The sequence below is a fragment of the Oculina patagonica genome, chromosome 6 (assembly GCF_052425735.1).
Source record: "Oculina patagonica isolate OP01 chromosome 6, crgOcupat, whole genome shotgun sequence".
NCBI lineage: Eukaryota > Metazoa > Cnidaria > Anthozoa > Scleractinia > Oculinidae > Oculina > Oculina patagonica.
Window position 1 is genome coordinate 16,269,805 of NC_135763.1, and position 22,251 is coordinate 16,292,055.

Below are 22,251 nucleotides of genomic sequence, written 5' to 3' on the forward strand. Positions count from 1 at the left end.
ACTGTTTGGCTTGCCTGGACAGTTCTGTGCAAACCTTAGGCCCCGTCCACACTAATCCGGAGAAATTTGAAAACGCATCCTTTTCCCTCCGGTTTCGCTAACCGTCCACCAAAAAAAACAGCGTTTTCGATCACCGAAAACGGAGCTTTTCATAAAACGTGTCCACAGTGGAGAAATTTGGAAACGCCGGCTAGGTGGTGTAGTGTGGACAGCCGCAAACGGAGCTTTTCGAAAAAGCTGTCGTCAAATGTCCATGTGATCTCTGTCACAGTCCTCGTTCGGCAGACAATTCCACCTCAACATCTGTCCATGGTTTGCTTTTTTCGTCGGACTTCTTCTGCTTTGAACTAGATTTTGACATTGTTAGCTCTGATTGTGTGCTTCCGTCACAACTAACGACGCCGGAGGACGCGCGGCAATCGCGATCGTTGCCAAACAAAAGGTTTAATCAGCAGAAGAGTAGCTCAACAGGTGCGTTATAAATTTTGATACATTTCTTTCGACCTTCTCTAAGCAAACGTGAAAACATGTATTTTACTCAATCTGTGATCTTTTTGAATTGTCGCTGTCCTTAACTATTCAGCTGAGGACGGCTTTGAAAACTATGGGTAATTGCTAAATTCTTAACTAAAGTAGACATTAGTACTTTTTTGATGTACGTTATCCTCGGAGTCAAAAAGTGTCTTTATAGTCCACACAGCGAGCTTGGCTAGTGAAAATAGACTGTCCTCTCTTCACACAGTGACTTAGTTGTGGGCAGCGTTTTTTTCGTTATACCAAACTGTTATAATTTCTTTGAATGAAAATTTATGAACTGTTCATCAGAAAAAGTTACAGCACAAAAATCTCTATATGTGTTTTTTGCTGCTCTGTTAAACGTCGTTCAACAACTTTAAGGTCCAATTATGCGATTTTCTCTTCCATAATTCGTTATCGACATGTTTAGTGTGTGCTAATAAGTGATCCTAAGATTCTTCAAAATGCTGCGCTTTAATTATAGTGAACTATCATGAACCATGTCACACGCGAAACAAAAATAATTTTGACAATCAAGTTTTTACCAAGTCTAAAGGAAGTAAAAAAAAAAAAACACTTTTTGTTCCTTCGAAGTTAAAAACCGCAGAACAGTGTGCCATTCCCTAGTTTATTGCAGGCGCAATCTATCCACGAAAATGCTTCCAGCCTTGTGTTGGCAAGCAATCGCGAAATCGAAAGAGTTCGATCACATACAACCATGACAAACAAGGATGATTCACGAGCTAAAAGGAGTGCTCCCATACAAAATGAATGGTAGTCGCTTTATATCGCTTCAGTATCCCATCTGGAAATTTTATCTCACTTCCTAACCTGGCAAAAATGGCTCTCTTTGCGCCCATTTTTTTTTTCGGCTGCTTGAGAAATGCGCGAGATAGAGTGATTATTGTAATGTCTGTCATTGGTAGTTATTTTCATAAAAAACAAATCCTTGACGCTGCACGAATCTGAAGCTTCGCAATCAGTACAGAATTTCTACTTCGAAATCTCGGGCGACATTGGTCGGCGGAGAATGATAATATCATTCTGGTCGTCTCCACGAAAGCGCGCATTACATCCGCGGAAGTACTGGGTACCATGTCTAAAAATAACTTAAGAGAGATTACCTTTGGAATAAGACCTGTATGGGGGACTCACTCTCTTACCCTTTATCCTCTCTTGCTTACCCTTAAAAGCTCGCTTACTTCATTTTTGGTTGTGGACGAGGCACCCCCGGGAAAGAGAGGCTTTTTAGGACCTTTCAACAGATACTCATGAGAGACGGAAACTTCGTAAAATAATATTTCAGCTATAGCACACACACGAAATAGATGTCTTAGTCTTCTTAATATTCATTTCGCCTTAATGCATGGCAAACTTTCGCGAAATAAGGGCCCAAAACAAATGTAGTGAACGAAAAACTCCAAGAACATGGAATTTTAAAAAGAGGAGCTTAAGGTGATTCCATCGAAAAAGAAGTTATGATCAAATTTTCCTGAAACTTTGCGCAGTTGCTAATTACGTCTAGTACATGAAAATAATAAAGTAAAAGGAGAGGGTGTCACCATGTCCTTTTTCTTGCCACAGGTTCATAATTTGTGGTATACTTGAGGCGTTACGAGCGAAATATTCGCACCACGAGAATTGAAGAGAAGTTACCCCTCATTTAGCCTCCTTCGCAGCCCTTTTTGTTTTTGTTTTGTTTTTTTTTTTTTGGGAGGGGGGGGGGGGGGGCGTTTCGTGACATTCCAAAATACGGCTGCGAACGAGACTACCCGTCATTAAAAGGAAACTACCGTGAGTATTGGTGGCGCTATTTTATTGTAAACACAAATAAATTATTTTGAATGTAATAAGCGGTACAAAAATTGGGAACGCATTGTTCTACGTGAGAGCCAGATTGACAGTTTAGATCCGGTTTAAGTTATCTAATAAAAAAAAAATCATCTCATCAATGAGGCAGTCCAGCCACCACCCAGGCATTACTATCAGCGCCTTGATTATTATTACAAATGCCCTAGTTTTAAGTAAATTATTCTATTGCTCTTCTGTTTGGAGCAATACTACTCAAGCTAATCTGGAAAAGCACCAAGCAGTACCGAATTTCGCTTGTCGCATTTTGTGCGGTGCTAAAAAATTCGATCACATAACCCGTTTGCTAAAAGGTTCGCGCTGGCTACACCAGTCAGGCAACAACTTTTTTTTCCGTTTTGCTGTCCTGGTTTTTAAGTGCACGACGGGATGTGCTGTAGAGTATCTAACATCTAAACTCATCAGAAGATTCGCCTTCTCGACAAGAACTACCAGGAACTCTCAACTTTTGGACATACCACTCTTCCGCACTGCTTATGGTCAAAGGACTTTTCAATATAGAGCGACCTCTCTGTGGAAAAAGCGCGAGTTGCAGCCTTGCACTCGAACTCAGTCCACCCGTGACGGATTTCAAGCGCCTACTCGGGCGAAAACTTAGCCTGCGAACAGGCTCCCGAGCGGGGCCTGACCCCCACTCGGGAGCCTGTTCGCAGGCTAGCGAAAGCTTGGGACGGGGGTGGGGGGGGGGGGGGCTTCAAGAGCCCCCCCCCCCCCCTATGTAACTTTTAAACTATTTAAGCAATCGCAATGAAACTTTTAGGATGTATAATAATTATGTCCAAACATCTATCTTTTGGAATACGTCACGTGGGATGACGTCACATCACGTGACAATTACCACCATCTTGGATCCACCGTCTAGAAAACCACCCAAAATTACTGCAAAGTACTCAGAATCAAGAGAAAACTGTGCTTAAAACCCGTAAAAAGGTAAAAATAACTTCATTAAAGTTAAGTTTCATTAATAGAAACACGAAAATCACAAATTTGAGAAAACATGCCTGTCAAAATGCCGTAGCCATGGTGATGCCAAATTCCTGATACAACAATCTATCCTATCAAATTATTACCATATAACATTTGGATAAACTTGCAAAGTGTGGTAGCGTTGGGTTAAAAATTGAAAAAGTTATAAGCATTCAAAGTCAGCGCGGGCCTCAAAAGCCCCCCCCCCCGGTCTGAATAGGGATAATGACTGTTTTATTTAATTTTTATTCAACCTTTGTGTTCTTTTTTACATTATCATTGTCATGTATTTAGCTTTCTGCGTTTTTAAATTTTGTAATGTACATTGACTCTGAAAAGCCCCGTGAAGTGTGTATGTATTACTGAGATCGATTAATGAACGTAAGCGACGGGATGACATTGTCATCACAAAGCCTGATAAAGTTTCTGGCGTCGTCGTCATAGACAAATTAGAATACATCCGTTTGCTGTCTCACGCATTCAATCGCCATTTTGCCCATTTTGGTTTTACCAGCCGAAATCATGATACTCAAAACTTTAAAAGGTATCTAGCTTTATGAGCGGTCAAGATGAAGCGAATCTCGTGCTCTGATTGGCTACCCGAGCGGTCAAGATGGAGCCATCTTGACCGCTCGGGATCGCCCGTTGTGTTCCCGCAAGCGAAAAAAATTTTTCCGACGTTACTTGAAGATGCTTTTCGTCGTAAATTTTCGCTATGAAATTAATTTTTCGAAACAACACAAGATTTTCTGTCAGTTTCTAGCGAAGGGAAGTCCGTTGTTTGGTAAACAACAAATGTTAACGAGTTTCGTAAAGTACACGTGATACATTGCTAAAAGATTCCTTTACTCTCAAGAATTTCTAGCCACAAGTAAGTGTCTTTAGAGTCCACACAGCGGGGGTGGAAAAGAAATTATGGGAACTGACTTCTTTATATTAGCCTGTGTACAGCCGTCCCGCTCCGCTCGAAAAAATCGCGGGGAGGAAGGTCCAAAAACGAAGGTCCAACATTGCAACCACGTATTATCCTTTATTAATTTCCTGCACTGCAGTACACAATGAGGAGAAAAAACATACTTACATCATACTTGGGAATTTATGTAACTTTATTCCACGAAAACATAAAACAATCAAAGAGAATGCAAAACAAAGCAAGGTTGGTAGCCAATAAGGGCGCGGGAAATGCACTTTACGCTACTTCTGCAAATGCATTAGATAGGAAAAAGGAAAAGAGCAGAGAGAAATCAAACAAACAACAACGCGAACAACAACAAAAAAGGAATGGAAGAAAGAAAGAAGTATTAGCCACACAGCACATAGCGCTACTGGACATTTGCATTTTATTTTACTTTAAATTCAAGCAACGATATATTTTTTACTGAGTACATTTGTCCCCATATTGAGAATGTATTATGCTTTCTTTATATTCATCGGCTCCCAAAATCTACTTGGCATTTTGTCTTGTCTTCTTTTAATATATCTGTCCAGATAAATTAATTCCGCATCTGATAAGGCAATTTAAAACAAAAGCGTTAACTTCTCATCTGGCAAAATGAACCGGCTTTAAAAACACATATTTTGTAAAATAATGGATCGATTGATTGATTGACTGATCAATAGTTAGTTGGTTGGTTGACTGAATGTTTGATTGGCTAATTGATTGTTTGATGATTGATTGATTGAATCGATCGACGATTGATTGATTGGTTAGCTGATGGGTGGGCGGATGGGTGGAGAGGTTGATGTTTGGATGGATGGATAAGTAAATAAATCATTCAATCAATCAATTAATCAATCAATCAATCAATCAATCAATCAATCAATCAATCAATCAATTAATTAATTAATTAATTAATCAGTCAATCATACATACATATACATACATAAAAAACTTATTTTAACCACGGTAACTTTGTCTAAGAATTACAATTTGATGTTATTTTAATTGATCGAATTTCCGTTTGATGTAAAAGGATGGATGAATGGATGCATGTATGGATGGAGAGATTGATGGTTGGATGGATGGATAACTAAATTAATCATTCAATCAATTAATCAATTAATCAATCAATCAATCATTAAATCAATCAATACGTACATAAAAAAACTTATTTTAACCTTAGTAACTTTGTTTAAAAATTACAATTTGATGTTATTTCAATTGATCGAATTTCCGTTTAATGTTATGTAAGGACGGATGAATGGATGCATGTAAGGATGGATGGATTAACGGATGGGTGGATGTAATGCTTAGTTGTTCGGTTAATTGGTAAATTAATTGTTGTGGCTAGATGTTTGAGTAAAAGATGGAAGAAGGAAAATGAGTAAATGAATTTACAAGTTGATGAATAAAGTAATAGTTTGATTCAAGCTGTCAGATGCAAACTTGATTTTTTTATTTACTCACATGTGATCTTAGATGCGACTGGAAATCAGCTTTGCCAGCTTCTCCTCGATGTCGTTACCTCCTCTGGTCGCATGCTTTTTCACCGGTTCATCTTCTTTGGTAGCTGTGCATAGATAAAAGTGAATTACGAAAGAGAAATTTCCTCTCTGCAGTTATAAAACAAGACTGGAAAGAAGAGGAAGAAGCTTAAAAAAGGTTTCAAATGTTTTCTATCGACAGTTTCCAACTTTTTATCTATATTTACCTGGTGCATTACAGTTATCGCTGTCACAGCAACTCATCGAACAATCCGACATAGTGCCACCGTGTTTTTCCATTCGCGCTCTGGCCCGCTCACAAATTACATCCTGGTCGCAATCGAGTGCCGACCTCGAGCAGTTCTTTATCATAACGTTGAAGTGGGAGCCTTTGGTAAATGTAAAGGTCAAGGTCCCGCATCGATCTTCTCCTTCGCCTTGACAATCTACCACCCCATCATTATCAAGGAACTTGTTGTTTTCAACTGTCTGGCTGTAGCACCTGATGCTGTACACGGGGAGAAAACCACAAAGAAAATACACGGCCTGAAAGGTAAACAAAGGCGAACTATTTCAAGAATAAGAAATTAAAACATGTCAAGAGAACTTAATAAATCGTATGAGGAGAGAGCAATCAGTAGTTATTGCGGATTTCAGTGATACGCGAACTCTGAATTTCAATCCTCAACCAACGGTTATCGCTTTTCGCTGCCGTTACTCATCTCAGCGGAAACAAAAGTTCACTTCAACCTCGTCAAAAGCCCACGTTTGTCAGTTGTGATTGGTGGATTTGGATCCATTTTGTTTGTTTCCGTTTTTCATGGTTCGTTAGCTGTCGCCATAATTATGATTGACGGCAGCAAAAAAGGGGGCAATCGTTAGTTGGATTTTGAATTTTAGAGTTCGCATATAACTGAAGACCGCCATAAGGAGCTGCGAGAAAAATAGAGTTATCATATTTAAAATAAGAAATCAGCACATTTTTTATTAAAAAGGAATTTTTATATTTTCAAAATAATACGATTTTTTTAATTTTCACAAACATGTTTCGACGGTACATCCGTCATCGTCAGTGTGACGGTTATGAAAGTTTACAGTGATTTAAAACGTGCCTGTTACAAATCATACGTTACATTGCGTTGGAAAGCAATACGCTAGATAAATTTCGAAGTTAACGGAATTAAAAAGAAGTGCGTGCGCGTGCAGCTATAGGGAAAGCGTCAAATTGATGTGTTTGACCTGTTGATTAAGGTCTGGCTTTTCCCACTTGATGTACATAGACTCCTTAAGCTTAACCTGGTACTTGGTAGGTGCAGAGTCTAAGATCTTGAATTGAACAAATAACAAAAAAATGAATTGAACAAATAACAAACAAAGCCCATAGGCTATTTGTCGAATACTAATAAAAATATTTCTTACCAGGATCAAAGAAACCTTCAGAGCCATTGTACCGCTTTAATCTGTTTGAAAATACTGAAAATAAAACGATTATCATCATATATAAGCGAAGATGAAAAAAAAAACCACACTGTTTAGACTCTTTTTTTAACACTTCTCCATGAGATTGTCTTATAGTTTCTTAAATTTTTTTGGTTTCGAATGTTTGACTTAATTTTTCAGCAATAGCACTGTAATTTAGTGTGCATAAAGCCGGTAAGTCTTCATGTTCTTAGGCCGGTTATGTCTTGGACCGAAAAAGGTAGTAGCTCGCGATCAAGGCCACCATAAACGATTGACAGTGCAAGAATTATGTTAAACGGTTTCTGGTCCAGTCTGTACCGGTGGGTGTACATGTAAATGCAAGCAATCAAAAAGTGACATTTGATGTTTTCCACAAATGTTGCAACTGGATTAAATAAAGTTGACCGGTTCTCTGGCTTATTATTCCGCAGTTAAATATCTGTTGCAATCATTTAGAAAACAGTCAGTCGGACACAAGTCATGTTGCTATCCATGATGTCAAAGGTTCAAAAATTTGTTTTGCGGCTATATATTTTTTCCTTAATTACCATAGTTTTCGATTGCCACGGGACCTTCCAAAGAATTTAAGAGGCTGTATCTGTAATAGTGGTCTGCCCGATCTGGCTTGTTAAATAGATTTCGCTCTTTTCTAGTGTGTTGCAAGACTTTCATGTACTTATACTAAAAACACAATTCACTTGACCGGATCATTAATTTTTTTCGAGTTTTTAAGGATTTTCGGTTCACCCGAACGAGCACTTGTAACGACCACTGTCAAGGCTTAAATTTACCACAACTTTGAAAATTAATTAAAAAAGAGCTAACAACTTCTGTACCAAACAAACACTACAGCCTGTTAAATTATGTCTTTTTAATTTATCACACCAACTTTCACGAACATTGAGCTCGAATCAAGCTAGCAGCAAAACATTAATGACACCCCTATCACACACCTTGATGAAACACTTGAAAACGGCTCAGATTCAAACTTTATTTTTGAAAAAGTGAGGCGGTCTACTTCAATCAAACCAACGCAGCCGAAAAGTAGATGTAATAGAAAATGTTCCTATCGAAAAAAACCTTTTGGTATCGTCTTAATGAAATATTTACAGCTGTGTAAACTTGCCCAATTTCGAAGATCTTCATGTTTGCAGCCATTTTGAGGGACTCGTCAGGACGAGGAGTTTCATCAACTGGCCTCGCAGACAAACCTAACACCATCAGAAATAAACAAAGATTAGATATAAATGCATTGCAGTTCAACTGAAAGAGAATAAATCGTGTTTAAAAATGGAAGCTCGACTTACATTTCAACGATTTCTACGGGCGTAAGGTCATTCTTGTTCGAATTTCGCTTGATGATTCCACAACAAATAACAATATTTGACACGCAGACTTTGACTGAATGTAGCGTTTGAATCAGTTAAAGGTAGTAACCTCGTGCTTTCCCTTCTTTACCGGCGTACAGCGAAGTTGTTTTCACGACAAAACAGCAAGCATCAGGTAAAGAAGACCAAACTGACATGTTTATCGATTGGTCGGTTATATACTTCATGTATGGAGTACCGTTGTGTACCGTATGTGTACCGTATAGTGCCTCATACATGAAGTAGTGACCGACAGGCCGTTTCTTCAGCTGTTTCTTCGACGTTCAACGTTTTGCGATGGAAAATCTTTGCTGTACGCCAGTAAGGAAGGAAAAGCACAAAGTTACTGCCTTTAGCTGATTCATAGGTTACATTAAGTCGAAGTTTGTATGTCAAATATTGTTATTTCTAGTGGAATCATCGAGCGAAATTCCAATAGTAACAACCGTACGTCCGTAGACGTCCGTAACAGTCAAAATGTAAGTCGAGCTTCCATTTTTAAACACGATTTATTCTCTTTCAGTTGAACTGCACTGCATTTATATCTAATCTTTGTTTATTTCTGAAGGTGTGAGGTATGTCTGCGAGGCCAGTTGATGAAACTCCTCGTCCTGACGAGTCCCTCAAAATGGCTGCAAACATGAAGATCTTCGAAATTGGGCAAGTTTACACAGCTGTAAATATTTCATTAAGACGATACCAAAAGGTTTTTTTCGATAGGAACATTTTCTATTACATCTACTTTTCGGCTGCGTTGGTTTGATTGAAGTAGACCGCCTCACTTTTTCAAAAATAAAGTTTGAATCTGAGCCGTTTTCAAGTGTTTCATCAAGGTGTGTGATAGGGGTGTCATTAATGTTTTGCTGCTAGCTTGATTCGAGCTCAATGTTCGTGAAAGTTGGTGTGATAAATTAAAAAGACATAATTTAACAGGCTGTAGTGTTTGTTTGGTACAGAAGTTGTTAGCTCTTTTTTAATTAATTTTCAAAGTTGTGGTAAATTTAAGCCTTGACAGTGGTCGTTACAAGTGCTCGTTCGGGTGAACCGAAAATCCTTAAAAACTCGAAAAAAATTAATGATCCGGTCAAGTGAATTGTGTTTTTAGTATAAGTACATGAAAGTCTTGCAACACACTAGAAAAGAGCGAAATCTATTTAACAAGCCAGATCGGGCAGACCACTATTACAGATACAGCCTCTTAACTGTGATGTGATCTAAAAATTTTAAAATATGGTACAACATCTTAACATTGTTTTAACAATACAACTAAGACTCCATATGGTTCTTGTTCGTACTTACCTCCGAGTCGTTTTAGAACGTGACAATACGAGATCAACGTCGGGAATGAATGGAAATGACTAACCTTACACGATAGTATTTATTGAACTCCAAAATTGCCATGTCTTGGCAGATGAAACCCTCAAACTTTTCACCGAATGCAAATATGGCGGACCACTCGGTAGGTGCCTGGGACGAGCTGCATGAAAGCGAGGCTAGTTAGGCTTCGGTGTTTTGTTTTAACATGCTTTCCTACAAAAGTCTTGCTTGTTCGTCGATCTGGTGTGTTTCTTTTCGCTGCGCCTACGAGTTGCTATGATTCTGAATGCCACGAGAAGTGATAGAAGTGTTAACCGCTTGGCTTTAAGGGAAAAAGTGGATCAATGCAATTTGTTGAGATGAAAGAAACGAGTTCACGATCGCCGCGGGAACTATTGAGATTTGTTGGCTACATTTCAGGTTAGAAGATCTTAGAAAAATCGTTTAAATGACGAGGTTATGTGGTGTCTGGCGGACCTTTAGCACGAAATGCATGGCCAGTACCTTCCCCAAGGTAAAGAAAAGCTCCACTTCTAAAACATCCTCTGCCTCAAAGTTGTTCATGTCCGGCTTTGTCCGCGTTCGTTCCACTCGCATGCCGGAATCGCAGGAAACAAATACTAACCAAGTAAATGATTTCAACTGCCCCCATAGTTAAAGCTAGTGAAAGCATTGACCCGAATAAGAACGACTTGGAGCTAAATGTGATCGCTTGCACATTTTCTAAGATCTTCTAACCTAAAATGTAATGAACAAATTTATAATAAAAAGTTCCTTCGGCGATCGTGAACTCCTTTCCTTCGTCTGATTTCCAATAAAAGTTTAAAGGGGAAACTGGCAAAAAAAATTCTCTGCTGTCGAAGATTCTTTTCCCTTTAGGTACAGCATTAACGAACCCAAAAGCTGGTACGAAGGTCGAAATTTGACGGGCCAGATCGACCACGAAGCAAGGCTTTTCTGGAAAAGCATTGTCAAAACAAAACATCGAGGCCTAAATAGCCTCGCTTTCATTCGACTCGTCCCAGGCACCGACGGAGTGGTCCGCCATATTTGCATTCGGTGTATAAAAGCTAAAAGCTTGGCATGCATGACACACCCTTAGGGTTTCCATTAACTATATATTATCTGGTTTCCTTTAAGCTAGCTTTGGTTTAGGATAACCTGTGACTCGTCCACTTAATTATTTATACTTCAGAATCTAATATCACTACACCTTAAATGAACGTAGTAAAACCATATACAATGGCGACAAAGATGGATAAAAATGCAATACCCAGTAAATACAAATAATCATTTAATTCCAACATTGCAATCTCTGGCGGATCGGTAGCTTACGCCTTGCTGGAGCAATAAAGCTAAAAGCTTGCGTGGTATACCCTTAGGCTGCAGTTGTTCCAAATAAAATGCTCTATAACATGTTCATCTGTGAGAGGTTTGTATTTCATACATGCTGTTTGACAGCCCCAGAAAACACGGAATAGAGTTTTAATTTCTTAACCCATAAGTAAATGAAATACTCTTCTTCAAACTGAAGCTTCGCTACTCTGTATTTGATCCTCGCGGCAAACAACCTTACCTTTTTATGAAGCCCCGTTTGTGCTTATTTATAAACATTTTATGGAATCTTTATAAAGCCACGTTTGTGTCAATTTATAGAGATTTTATGAAGCCCCGTTTGAGTCAATTTATGGAGATTTTATGGACATTAAGAAGGCCCGTTAGTGCCAATTTATGGACATTTTGGAGACATTTTATGAACACCGTATATGTCATTTTATAGAGTTTTTTGGACGCCTCGTCAGTGTCATTTTATATTGTGTGTAGTTCATAAAATTTCTTACGTGATTTCGGTAGGTGTTTTAAATGTCACAGTACATGTTGATTAACCGGCTTAGTTTAAAGCTTTCTAAAGAACACGTGTATTCTAAGAGTTTCACTACCAAACTGGATAACTCTTAAAACCAATCTTTTATTTTTTTTTTTTTTTTGGGGGGGGGGAGACTTCCCACTCACAGGTAAATCAGCACTACGTTCTTAGTTCTTAAAATCCAAGCTATAGCTTCAAGGACGTGCACTAAACGCACGTTCAATTATATGGTCCAACGGCAGTAGTTGGGTCTTAGTGACGCTTTCCCTCTTTATCACCCTCTCTCTCTTTTTTGCTCTGTATTCAGTACTGGTTTGGAGACTTGAGGATGTGAAAATTTTACAGAGATTTTATGATGTTTTGTTTGAACCAATTCATTTGGTAAATTTACATAGATTTTCTTACTTATCTTAAGAACTTATCATTTACAGACATTTTATGAGAAAATATACGGTAAAATCTTTGTAAATTTATATTTACAAACATTTGTACACATTTGACAGCATTCCAGTCTAGATGTGTAGTTTACAGAGTTAACTGCTTTGACTGCAATTTTACCTATTATGGACAAACGGACAGAGCGTTAGCTACTCGAATTAAAGAACATCAAAGAGCAGTCCGTGTTTGCGACAAAAACTCTAAGATCGCGCAACACGCGAACACGTTTGGCCATAATATGGATTTCAATCATGCAGCGGTGGTGGACAAGTCAGGCGATTACCACAAGAGGCTTTTCCTAGAAGCGTGGCATTCGCAGAGGGACCAGAATGCGGGAAATGAACACATAGACATCCCTGATGTATATAAGTCACTTACATAATGTTCATAGTCTCGCGCAGCGTTCGTGTGTATTTGTATTAGTCACTCGCACGCGCGTACAATGTGAAACCGTTAAAAAGCCGTTTTAGGCCATGATAACAACCGAAGAAGACCGAAAATTCTCGGTCGAAACGTCTTGAGCACATTATGAGCGTTGTTTACGCTCAAATAAGTCAGCGTCAGAATTTATAAAGAGTATTAATGTCAACTCCTGACTGTAATTTTGGTATTTTTACATTTGTGTGTGTTTGTTGCTAAAATTTACTAACATTTTACTAACTTTCTTTTGAATAAAAGACAGAAAAACCATATAAAATGTTGCAAAATTAATTTAAAAACATGTTGTCTTTAACAGGCAAAACTACCAAGTCTAGTAGGTAGGGCCGATATTGCCTCCCTTTATACATTTATCCGGGTAAGTGTTGCCGGTGAACATTTTGAAAACGAAAACATTTTACCCGTTTTCTTGGCAAAAACTCCGTTTTCAAATTTATCCGGATTAGTGTGGACGGGGCCTTTATAAAATGGTCGACTTCTCTGCTAACGTCTCTTGATTTGTGTTGTGCACTGATATCTAAAATGTATTTTGCTTTCGCAGTCAAAGGCCTTAATTTAGAATTCTAACCTTATTACGCGTTGGTAATTGGGTAAGTTTTTGTTAGGAGTAGATAGGCTCTTTCAAAAAATGCTCCTGAGATTAAACAGCTTAATGGAAGAAAACTCCAAAAATCCATTAGTTTATATACATTTCGCCGATAAAAGGTTAAAAATAAAACTTAAGGTAAAAGCTGTTAAAATTGATTCTGAGAATCAATTTTAACAGCTTTTACCTTAAGTTTTATTTTTAACCATTAGTTTAGATTTGGCACTTAAATTCATCAATGAGTTTTGCTGGTACCGTTAGCGCGGTAATGATAAGCGACAAAAGATTTCATCGAAAAACTACAATTTGGTCAACTCAACCAGGGCAACTACCAACCCACAGTTTGGTAAAAACACGCATAGTTTTTGCGATTTTATGCAAAGTAACATTACCGACATATTCTTTGATAAGACAAGATTCGGATATAAACTTCTTGTTCAAGAAAAACTAGGTGATCGATATTCAAGGTGATCAGGAATCTCGTGTCAGTGAAACTGCCATGCTTGGCCAACTCAACTGTTTTCGCTTTCTTATCTCATAGTTTCTCCATAATTTCGTAATGTCAACCGTAGACCCATGGTGAGCTCGGCAAATATTTAGTTCGGTGGTTTTGTGTACAAGATGCGTTATGCTCCAGTGTCATTATAATTTAACGTAAAGTTACACGGCTCAAAACGATATTCAGAGAAATTTTATTAAATGATTATTGTAAAATATAATTTGTAGTGGAGACTGTCAAATGCCGAGTTAATCTAAAAGAGGGTATCGAACAAAGTTTATATAACTGCATATGATATTGCGCTAACCTTAAAAAAGGTAGTCGCCGTTATCTGCGGTCTCTGCGAATGTCTCCAGATTCGTGTTGTGCGCTGAGGTGTAAAAAATGTCTTTTGCTTGGACAACATTAAGCTTCAATTTAGAATTTTAATATTAATAAGCGTTGGCAACTTGGACGATTGTGAAAGGTGTGGATTGGCTCTTAAATTAACCCGTTTAATGGAGGAATATTCGGAAAATCCATTAGTCTTACTTATTAGTCTTAAATGATAAGCGACAAGACTTCATGGAACAACTACAACTTGCTAAAACAAGCTAATTTTTACCGATTTTATGCAAACACGCTAACATTGTTGTTTAGACAAGGTTTTGATGACATTATCTTTCTTGTTAAAGAATAACGAGGTGATCAATATTCAAGGTGATCAGGAATTTCGTACCAGTGAAACAGCCTGGCTTGACCAACTGAACTGCTTTCGCTTTCTTAAGTTTCTCCGTAACTTTATTTTGTCAACCGTAAAGCAGAGATTTGCTTTTGACATTTTGAGTACCATATCTAGATGATGAACTGGTTTTGGTCACATGTTACTATAATTCAACGTAAAGGTACACCTAACCAAAATAATGATATTTAGAGAAGTTTAACAAAACGATTATTGTGAAAATAAAATGTGTTGGAGACTGTTAAGCGCCGTGTTAACGTAAAAGAGGGTATCAAACATAGTTTAAGTAATAATATTTTGTGCTAACCTTTTATAAGATGGTCGACTTCTTTGCTTATGCCTGGTGAATGGAGGTGTGCGTTGATATGAAAAATGTCCTTTGCTTTCACAGTAACAGGCCTTAATTTGGAATTCTAATCTTATACTGTGTAGCGAGTGGATTGGCTCTTTATAACAATGCTCTTGAAATTAAACAGTTTAATGGAGAAATACTCGAAAAATCCATTAGTCTGACATTTTAAGAATCCATTAGTGAATTTTGCTGGTACTGTTAGCACAGTGCGTTAAAAAGGACCGTGTCACGGAGCTTAGCCAAATTAAGGTATGGGAAATGACCATCAAATTTGGTGAAATATAAAAATAACCTCTTAAAACAGAAAAAGAACATTTCAATAACACACAGCAAATACAAAAAAGGTACGGATGGCAAAATTGACGAAGACTGAAACGGATTGCGATATGGGTTTTTGAAACATGGTTGGGCTGAACAGTTTTCAAAGTTAATCTGGTTTGCTTGTAGCTTTAAATTATAACGCCCGGGAGACACATTTGTTTGCAATGAAGCTATGGTTTTGTCATTAAGGAGTTAGTAGGCTCTTTTAAACAATTCTCTTGAGATTAGACGGTTGAATGGAATAATAGCCGAAAAGTCTATGAGTCTGACAATTTCAGAGTTCATTAGTGAGTTTTATTGGTACCGTTAATGTGTTAACGATGAGCCACAAAAGACTCCAATGAACAACTCTAATTTGGTAAAACGGGCAAAATATTTGCGATTTTATGCAAACACACTAACATATTAGCTGTTTAGACAAGGTTTTGATGACATTATCTTTCTTGTTAAAGAATAACTAGGTGATCAATATTCAAGGTGATCAGGAATTTCGTACCAGTGAAACAGCCTGGCTGTACCAACTGAACTGCTTTCGCTTGCTTAAGTTTCTCAGTAACTTTATTTTATCAACCGTAAAGCAGAGATTTACTTTCGAGATCTTGAGTACCATATTTAGATGATGGACTGGCTTTGGTCACATGTTACTATAATTCAACGTAAAGGTACACCTAACCAAATGATATTTAGGGAAGTTTAACAAAACAATTATTGTGAATATAAAATGTATTGGAGGTTGTTAAGCGCCGTGTTAACCTAAAGAGGGTATCAAACATAGTTTAAGTAATAATATTTTGTGCTAACCTTTAATAAGATGGTCGACTTCTTTGCTTATGCCTGGTGAATGGAGGTGTGCGTTGATATGAAAAATGTCCTTTGCTTACACAGTAACAAGCCTTAATTTGGAATTCTAACTTAATTCTTAATATGGAATTCTAATCTCATACTGTGTAAAGAGTGGATTGGCTCTTTATAACAATGCTCTTGAAATTAAACAGTTTAATGGAGAAATACTCGAAAAATCCATTAGTCTGACATTTTAAGAATCCATTAGTGAATTTTGCTGGTACTGTTAGCACAGTGCGTTAAAGGGACCGTGTCACGGAGCTTAGCCAAATTAAGGTATGGGAAATGACCATCAAATTTGGTAAAATATGAAAATAACCTCTTAAAACAGAAAAAGAACATTTCAATAACACATCAAATACAAAAGAAGGTACGGATGGCAAAAGTGACGAAGATTGAAACGGATTGGGATATGGGTTTTTGAAGCATTGTTGGGCTGAACAGTTTTCAAAGTTAATCTGGTTTGCTTGTAACCATAAATTATAACGTCCGGGAGACACATTTGGTTGCAATGAAGCAATAGTTTTGTCATTTAGATCCATAGAAGTAATTTCTTTTTTAAACATTGAATTTCATAGCGATATTTTGGCAAAACTTAATAAAGTAAACTTAACTCAGCCGTTACACAGTCTCATATAAGCGACAAGAGACTTTATTGAAGAACTAAAACTTGGTAAAACGAACAAAATTTCTACGATTGTAAACCGTAGAGCCATAGTTAGACGCAAAGAGTTGATTTTGAGATTTTGAGTACCATATCTAGAAGATGGACTGGTCATGCTCTTTTTTTTTCTTTAACTCAACGTCAAGTTACAGGACTCAAAATGATATTCAGAGACCTTTTTTAAACTATTATAGTGAAAAATGTATTTGAGGCAGTAAGTGCCGTGTTAACCAAAACAGGGTATCGAACATACTTTATATAATAAAATTTTGTGCTATATAACCTTAATACGATGGGCAACTTCTCTGCTTTTTCTCTCCTGATTTGCTTTGTGGGCTGATACGAAAAATGCCCTTTTGCTTTCACAGTATACAGCCTTAATTTGGAATTCTGATTTAATTCTGTGTGAGGAGTTTTAAAATAGACTTTTCGGGTATTTTTCCCTTCAACCGTCTAATCTCAAGAGAATTGTTTTAAAGAGCCTATTAACTCCTTAATGACAAAACCGTTGCTTCATTGCAACCAAATGTGTCTCCCGGCCGTTATAATTTAAATTTACAAGCAAACCAGATTCACTTTGAAAACTGTTCAGCCCAACAATGTTTCAAAAACCCATATCGCAATCCGTTTCAGTCTTCGTCACTTTTGCCATCCGTACCTTCTTTTGTATTTGATGTGTTATTGAAATGTTCTTTTTACTGTTTAAAGAGGTTATTTTTATATTACACCAAATTTGATGGTCATTTCCCATGCCTTAATTTGGCTAAGCTCCGTGACATGGTCCCTTTAACGCACTGTACTAACAGCACCAGCAAAATTCACTAATGATTTCTAAAAATGTGAGACTAATGGATTTTTCGAGTATTTCTCCATTAAACTGTTTAATCTCAAGTGCATTTTTTTAAATATCCAATCCACTCCTTACACAGAATTAGATTAGACTTCCAAATTAAGAATTAAGTTAGAATTCCAAATTGAGGCGTTTTACTGTGAAAGAAAAGGACATTTTTCATATCAACGCACACCTCCAATCACCAGACATAAGCAGAGAAGTTCACCATCTTATTAAAGGTTAGCACAAAATATTATTACATAAATTATGTTTAATACCCTCTTTTAGGTTAACGCGGCACTAAATGGCCTCCAATACATTTTATTTTCACAACAATCGTTTTGTATGTAAAACTTCGCTAAATATCATTTGGTTAGGTGTAACTTTACGTTGAATTATAGAAATATTGGAGTAAAAACCAGTCTGTGGTCTAGATATGGTATTCAAGATCTCGAAGGCAAATCTCTGTTTTACGGTTGACAAAATAAAGTAACGGAGAAAATTAAGAGAGCGAAAGCAGTTGAGTTTGTCAAGCCAGACAGTTTCACTGACACGAGATTCCTGATCACCTTGAATATTGATCACCTAGTTTTTCTTTAACAAGAAAGATAATATCCTAATCTTGTCTTATCAAAGAATATGTCGGCAATGTTACTTTGCATAAAATCGCAAAAACTATGCCTGTTTTAACCAAACTGTGGGTTGGTAGTTGCCCTGGTTGAGTTGACCAAATTGTAGTTTTTCAATGAAATCTTTTGTCGCTTATCATTACCGCGCTAACAGTACCAGCAAAACTCATTGATGAATTTAAGTGCCAAATCTTAACTAATGGATTTTTCGAGTATTCTTCCATTAATCTGTTTAATCTCAAGAGCATTTTTTGAAAGAGCCTATCTACTCCTAACAAAAACTTACCCAATTACCAAAGCGTAATAAGGTTAGAATTCCAAATTAAGGCCTTTGACTGTGAAAGCAAAATACATTTTAGATATCAGTGCACAACACAAATCAAGAGACGTTAGCAAAGAAGTCAACCATTTTATTAAGGCCCTGTCCACACTAATCCGGATAAATTTGAAAACGAGGTTTTTGCCCCGAAAACGGGTAAAATGTTTTCGTTTTCAAAATGTTTTAACCGGCAACACTTACCCGGATAAATGTTAAAAAAGGAGGAAATATCGGCCCTACTTAGTCTTGGTAGTTTTGCCTGTTAAAGACAAAAGTTTTTTAAATTAATTTTACAGACATTTTATATGGTTTTTCTGTCTTTTATTTAAAAGAAAGTTAGTAAAATGTTAGTAAATTTTAGCAACAAGGATTAGACGTAAAGACTAAAAACTTACAGCCTTTCATAAAATCTCACACAATTGTTTTTAAATCTAATTTTATAAAGATTTTACCGTGTATTATCTCATAAAATGTCTGTAAATGATAAGTTCGTAAGATAAGTAAGAAAATCTCTTTAAATTTACCAAATGAATTGGTTCAAACAAAACATCATAAAATCTCTGTAAAATTTTCACCCCCTCAATTTTCACCCCCAAACCGGTACTGAATACAGAGCGAAAAAGAGAGAGAGGGTGATAAAGAGGGAAAACATCACTAAGACCCCACTACTGCCGTTGGAACATATAATTGAAAGTGCGTTTAGTGCACGTCTTTGAAGCTATAGCTTAAGCTATAGCTTGTTATTACAAGAACTAAGAACGTAGTGCTGATTTACCTGTGAGTAGGGTGTCCCCCCAAAGAAGATTGGTTTTAAGAGTTATCCAGTGTGGTAGGGAAACTCTTACAATGCACGTGTTCTTTAGTAAGCTTTAAACTAAGCCGGTTAATCAACATGTACTCTGACATTTAAAACACCTACCGAAATCACGTAAGAAATTTTATGAACTACACACAATATAAAATGACACTGACGAGGCGTCCAAAAAACTCTATAAAATGACACATACCGTACTTCATAAAATGTCTGTAAAATGTCCATTTATTGGCACAAAAAGGGTTTCATAAAATGTCCATAAAATCTCCATAAATTGACACAAACGGGACTTCATAAAAAGTCCATAAATTGGTACAAACGGGGCTGCATAAAATGTCCGCAAAATGTTCATAAATTGGCACAAACGGGGCTTCATAAAATGTCCGCAAAATGTCCATAAACTGACACAAACGGGGCTTTATAAAATGTCCGCAAAATTTCCATAAATTGGCACAAACGGGGCTTTATAGCGGAGCTCTACAGCGGCCCGCAGGGCCGCAGAGCAGAGCCCCATACGCATGAAAGAAGGAACACTATCGAAATGAGTTTTCATGGTCAACATGGATAGCGGCATGGTTCGCGGGCGTGTACGTACGGCGTCCGTACGGAGTCGCGCAACATGGCGGCCATAGTGAAGCAAGAAGGCCGCATAAAGGCGGCCGTTTAAAGGCGGCCTTTAAAATTTAAAGAGGTTTAATTTGAAAAGAAAAACAAGAAGCAATGAAACAAAATGTGGCTGAAAATTACGTGTAGAAAGTAATCGACCGCCAAAAAAGTGGACATTGAGAGCCATAATCGATCGATGACTTTCGTGTCTATCTGTAACGCCAGCATCGTACATGAAGGAGCATTCGAAAGCTAAATCGGGTTGATAGAATAAAGAAACCATTTTATTGCTACGGTGTAAAAAAAAAAAAAAAAAAAAGGAAAAAAGGAAAGAAGAAAAAAAACTTGACCCTCTGGGACTTGAACTCACGACCTCCGGATCCGCAGACTGGCACCTAACCGATTGAGCTAATCCGACAGACTCTGTAAATATATCCTATATTAATGTAATAGATATTGTGGAGTCTACTAAACTGCTGCGAAACTATAACAGGATCGCGAAACTATTTTCTATTGCTATAAAGCAGATAATTTACTGTACTCTAAAGTAATTTTTCGTGCCATGGGTAATGATTTTGCCCCGCTTTAAGATTATTATTTTTGTCGTACTGCTGACATTCAGTATAACCGTGAGCTATTTAAATTTGTGTCGCACCTATAAACCGCCATAAACATTAGTACTTTGGCCGCTTATTCACTAGAATGAAAACATTATAAGCTCCAGTGAAAATTAAATAAATAGGGAGCTTCGCTTTTAGGCTTGCCTAAATCTATATATTAATATGTTCATAAAATGTCGATAAATTGGCAGAAACGGGGCTTGATAAAATCTCTATAAATTGACAAAAACGGGGCTTCATAAAATGTCTGTAAAATTCTCGCGTCTCAAAATTACGATTCAAAATAACGATCTCGCTTGTTTGAAATTTGTTTATTGACACATACGATAATTCCCTAAACCAGGAATAGCAAGTGCCAAAACATAATCAATTCATTAAAGGAGAAGTTCACTCCAGAATGGCCATTTATTTTCTTAACGCCAATAAAAAGTTTATACAAAGATATGTTATCTACCAAAATTTCAGCCTCCAAGGTGCGCTATAACCCTAAGAAATCTTGTCCAAAACTCGACAACTGAACGCCGCCATCTTGGAGCTGGTAGTAATAGTCGAAACTGCTTGTTTTTTTGTATTTCTTGAAGTTCTGTTTGAACAAAATGGAGATGCACAAACAGGCATTTTGACAAACAAAAGCCACTACGAAGAAACAAGGAGTTTCGAGTATTTCAATTTTCCCGCCAAACTCTAGGCTGAGCTCTTTGACGTCACCCATACATTACCAGCTCCAAGATGGAGGCGTTCAGTTGTCGAGTTTTGGGAAATATTTCGTAGGGTTATAGCGCACAACTTTTTGTTGTTTTATCTGATTGAGCTCAAATTTAGCACAATAATAGAACGTTTTATCCCAAACAATCCTATGGGAGCGTTTTTGAACTTAAAGGTTTTTGGCGGGAAAATGACGTCACAATGCTGAAGGCAAATTTTTATTTTCTTGTTATGTCACAAAAAGTACACGATTCTAAAAGAAGTCGTTGAGATAAAGTGAAATGCGAAAAAAATATTGAAAAAGCTCAATTCGCTTTGAAGATATAAAGATCTGAATTTTGTAAATGTTCTAAAAATAGTAACAAAATGGCGGAAAATTCAAATTTTCAAACATTATATCTTCAAGACGGATTGAGCTTTTTCAATAATTTTTTCGCATTTCACTTTATACAATTAAGTATACCTGTGGGCCCCAAATAGTTATGTCACACTCAAAATATGTCACACCTTTAATATTTTTCCGCCTGTTTCCTAGACGCATTACTTAGCGGTTTGTATACGCATATCCGAAGGTGTTGTTTTTTGCGAAATGCAGAATTGTATCTAGGTATATATACAGGTATACTTGATTGTATTGTTAAACTACCTGAAGAAGTGTGCGCTAGTCACACGAAACGCGTAGGAGAAAATAAAAATGTTTTACAACTCAAGTAGTTTGCAGACGTGCTGCTCACTGGTTTTATTTTAAAAAATTTTGCCATGCTGGATTTTAATGGTCATTTTTTTTTACAGGGTATTGCATTTATATCAACATATGTCGCTATTGTATATGGTTTTATTACGTTTATTTAAGGTGTAGTGATATTAGATTCTGAAGTATAAATAATTAAGTGGACGAGTCACAGGTTAGCCTAAACCTAAACTAGCCAACGGGTAAACTAGCCTTATATATAGTTAAAGGAAACCAGATAATATATAGTTAATGGAAACCCTAAGGGTGTGTCATGCATGCCAAGCTTTTAGCTTTTATAGTTTGAGGGTTTCATCTGCAATATGGCAATGTTGGAGTTCAATAAA

General features: G+C 37.1%; 1 protein-coding gene and 1 long non-coding RNA gene across 3 annotated transcripts in view; one reads left to right on the plus strand and one right to left on the minus strand.

Annotated features, from left to right (window-relative positions):
- Positions 1-4,672: 4,672 nt before the first annotated feature.
- On the minus strand, positions 4,673-16,010 carry LOC144656042 (uncharacterized). Of its 2 annotated transcripts, XM_078516271.1 has the most exons (5): positions 15,944-16,010; positions 7,195-7,248; positions 6,003-6,321; positions 5,759-5,861; positions 4,673-4,856 (listed from the first exon to the last, which is right to left on the minus strand). In XM_078516271.1, exons 2-4 carry the CDS (start codon positions 7,219-7,221, stop codon positions 5,767-5,769), a joined length of 441 nt encoding a protein of 146 aa, XP_078372397.1. In that variant the 5' UTR covers positions 7,222-7,248; positions 15,944-16,010; the 3' UTR covers positions 4,673-4,856; positions 5,759-5,766. The 2 variants fall into 2 exon arrangements, with proteins under 2 accessions (XP_078372397.1, XP_078372396.1); XM_078516270.1 differs by lacking the exons at positions 7,195-7,248; positions 15,944-16,010 and adding an exon at positions 6,520-6,776 and having other exon boundaries at positions 6,003-6,343.
- LOC144656053 (uncharacterized) overlaps positions 9,578-22,251 on the plus strand; it is a 101,285-nt gene continuing 88,611 nt past the window's right edge. Inside the window, exon 1 of the long non-coding RNA XR_013571246.1 lies at positions 9,578-9,812. This is a non-coding gene — a long non-coding RNA (uncharacterized LOC144656053). The remainder of the gene's footprint in view (positions 9,813-22,251) is intronic.

Excerpts from the sequence above, each read along its gene's own strand:
- LOC144656042 (XM_078516270.1), bottom strand. The coding sequence starts at position 6,575 with ATGGATCCAAATCCACCAATCACAACTGACAAACGTGGGCTTTTGACG. Across the intron at positions 6,344-6,519 it reads GGGCTTTTGACGAGGTTGAA|TTCGCCTTTGTTTACCTTTC; the intron begins GTGAACTTTTGT and ends TTCTTGAAATAG. Across the intron at positions 5,862-6,002 it reads CGATAACTGTAATGCACCAG|CTACCAAAGAAGATGAACCG; the intron begins GTAAATATAGAT and ends ATCTATGCACAG.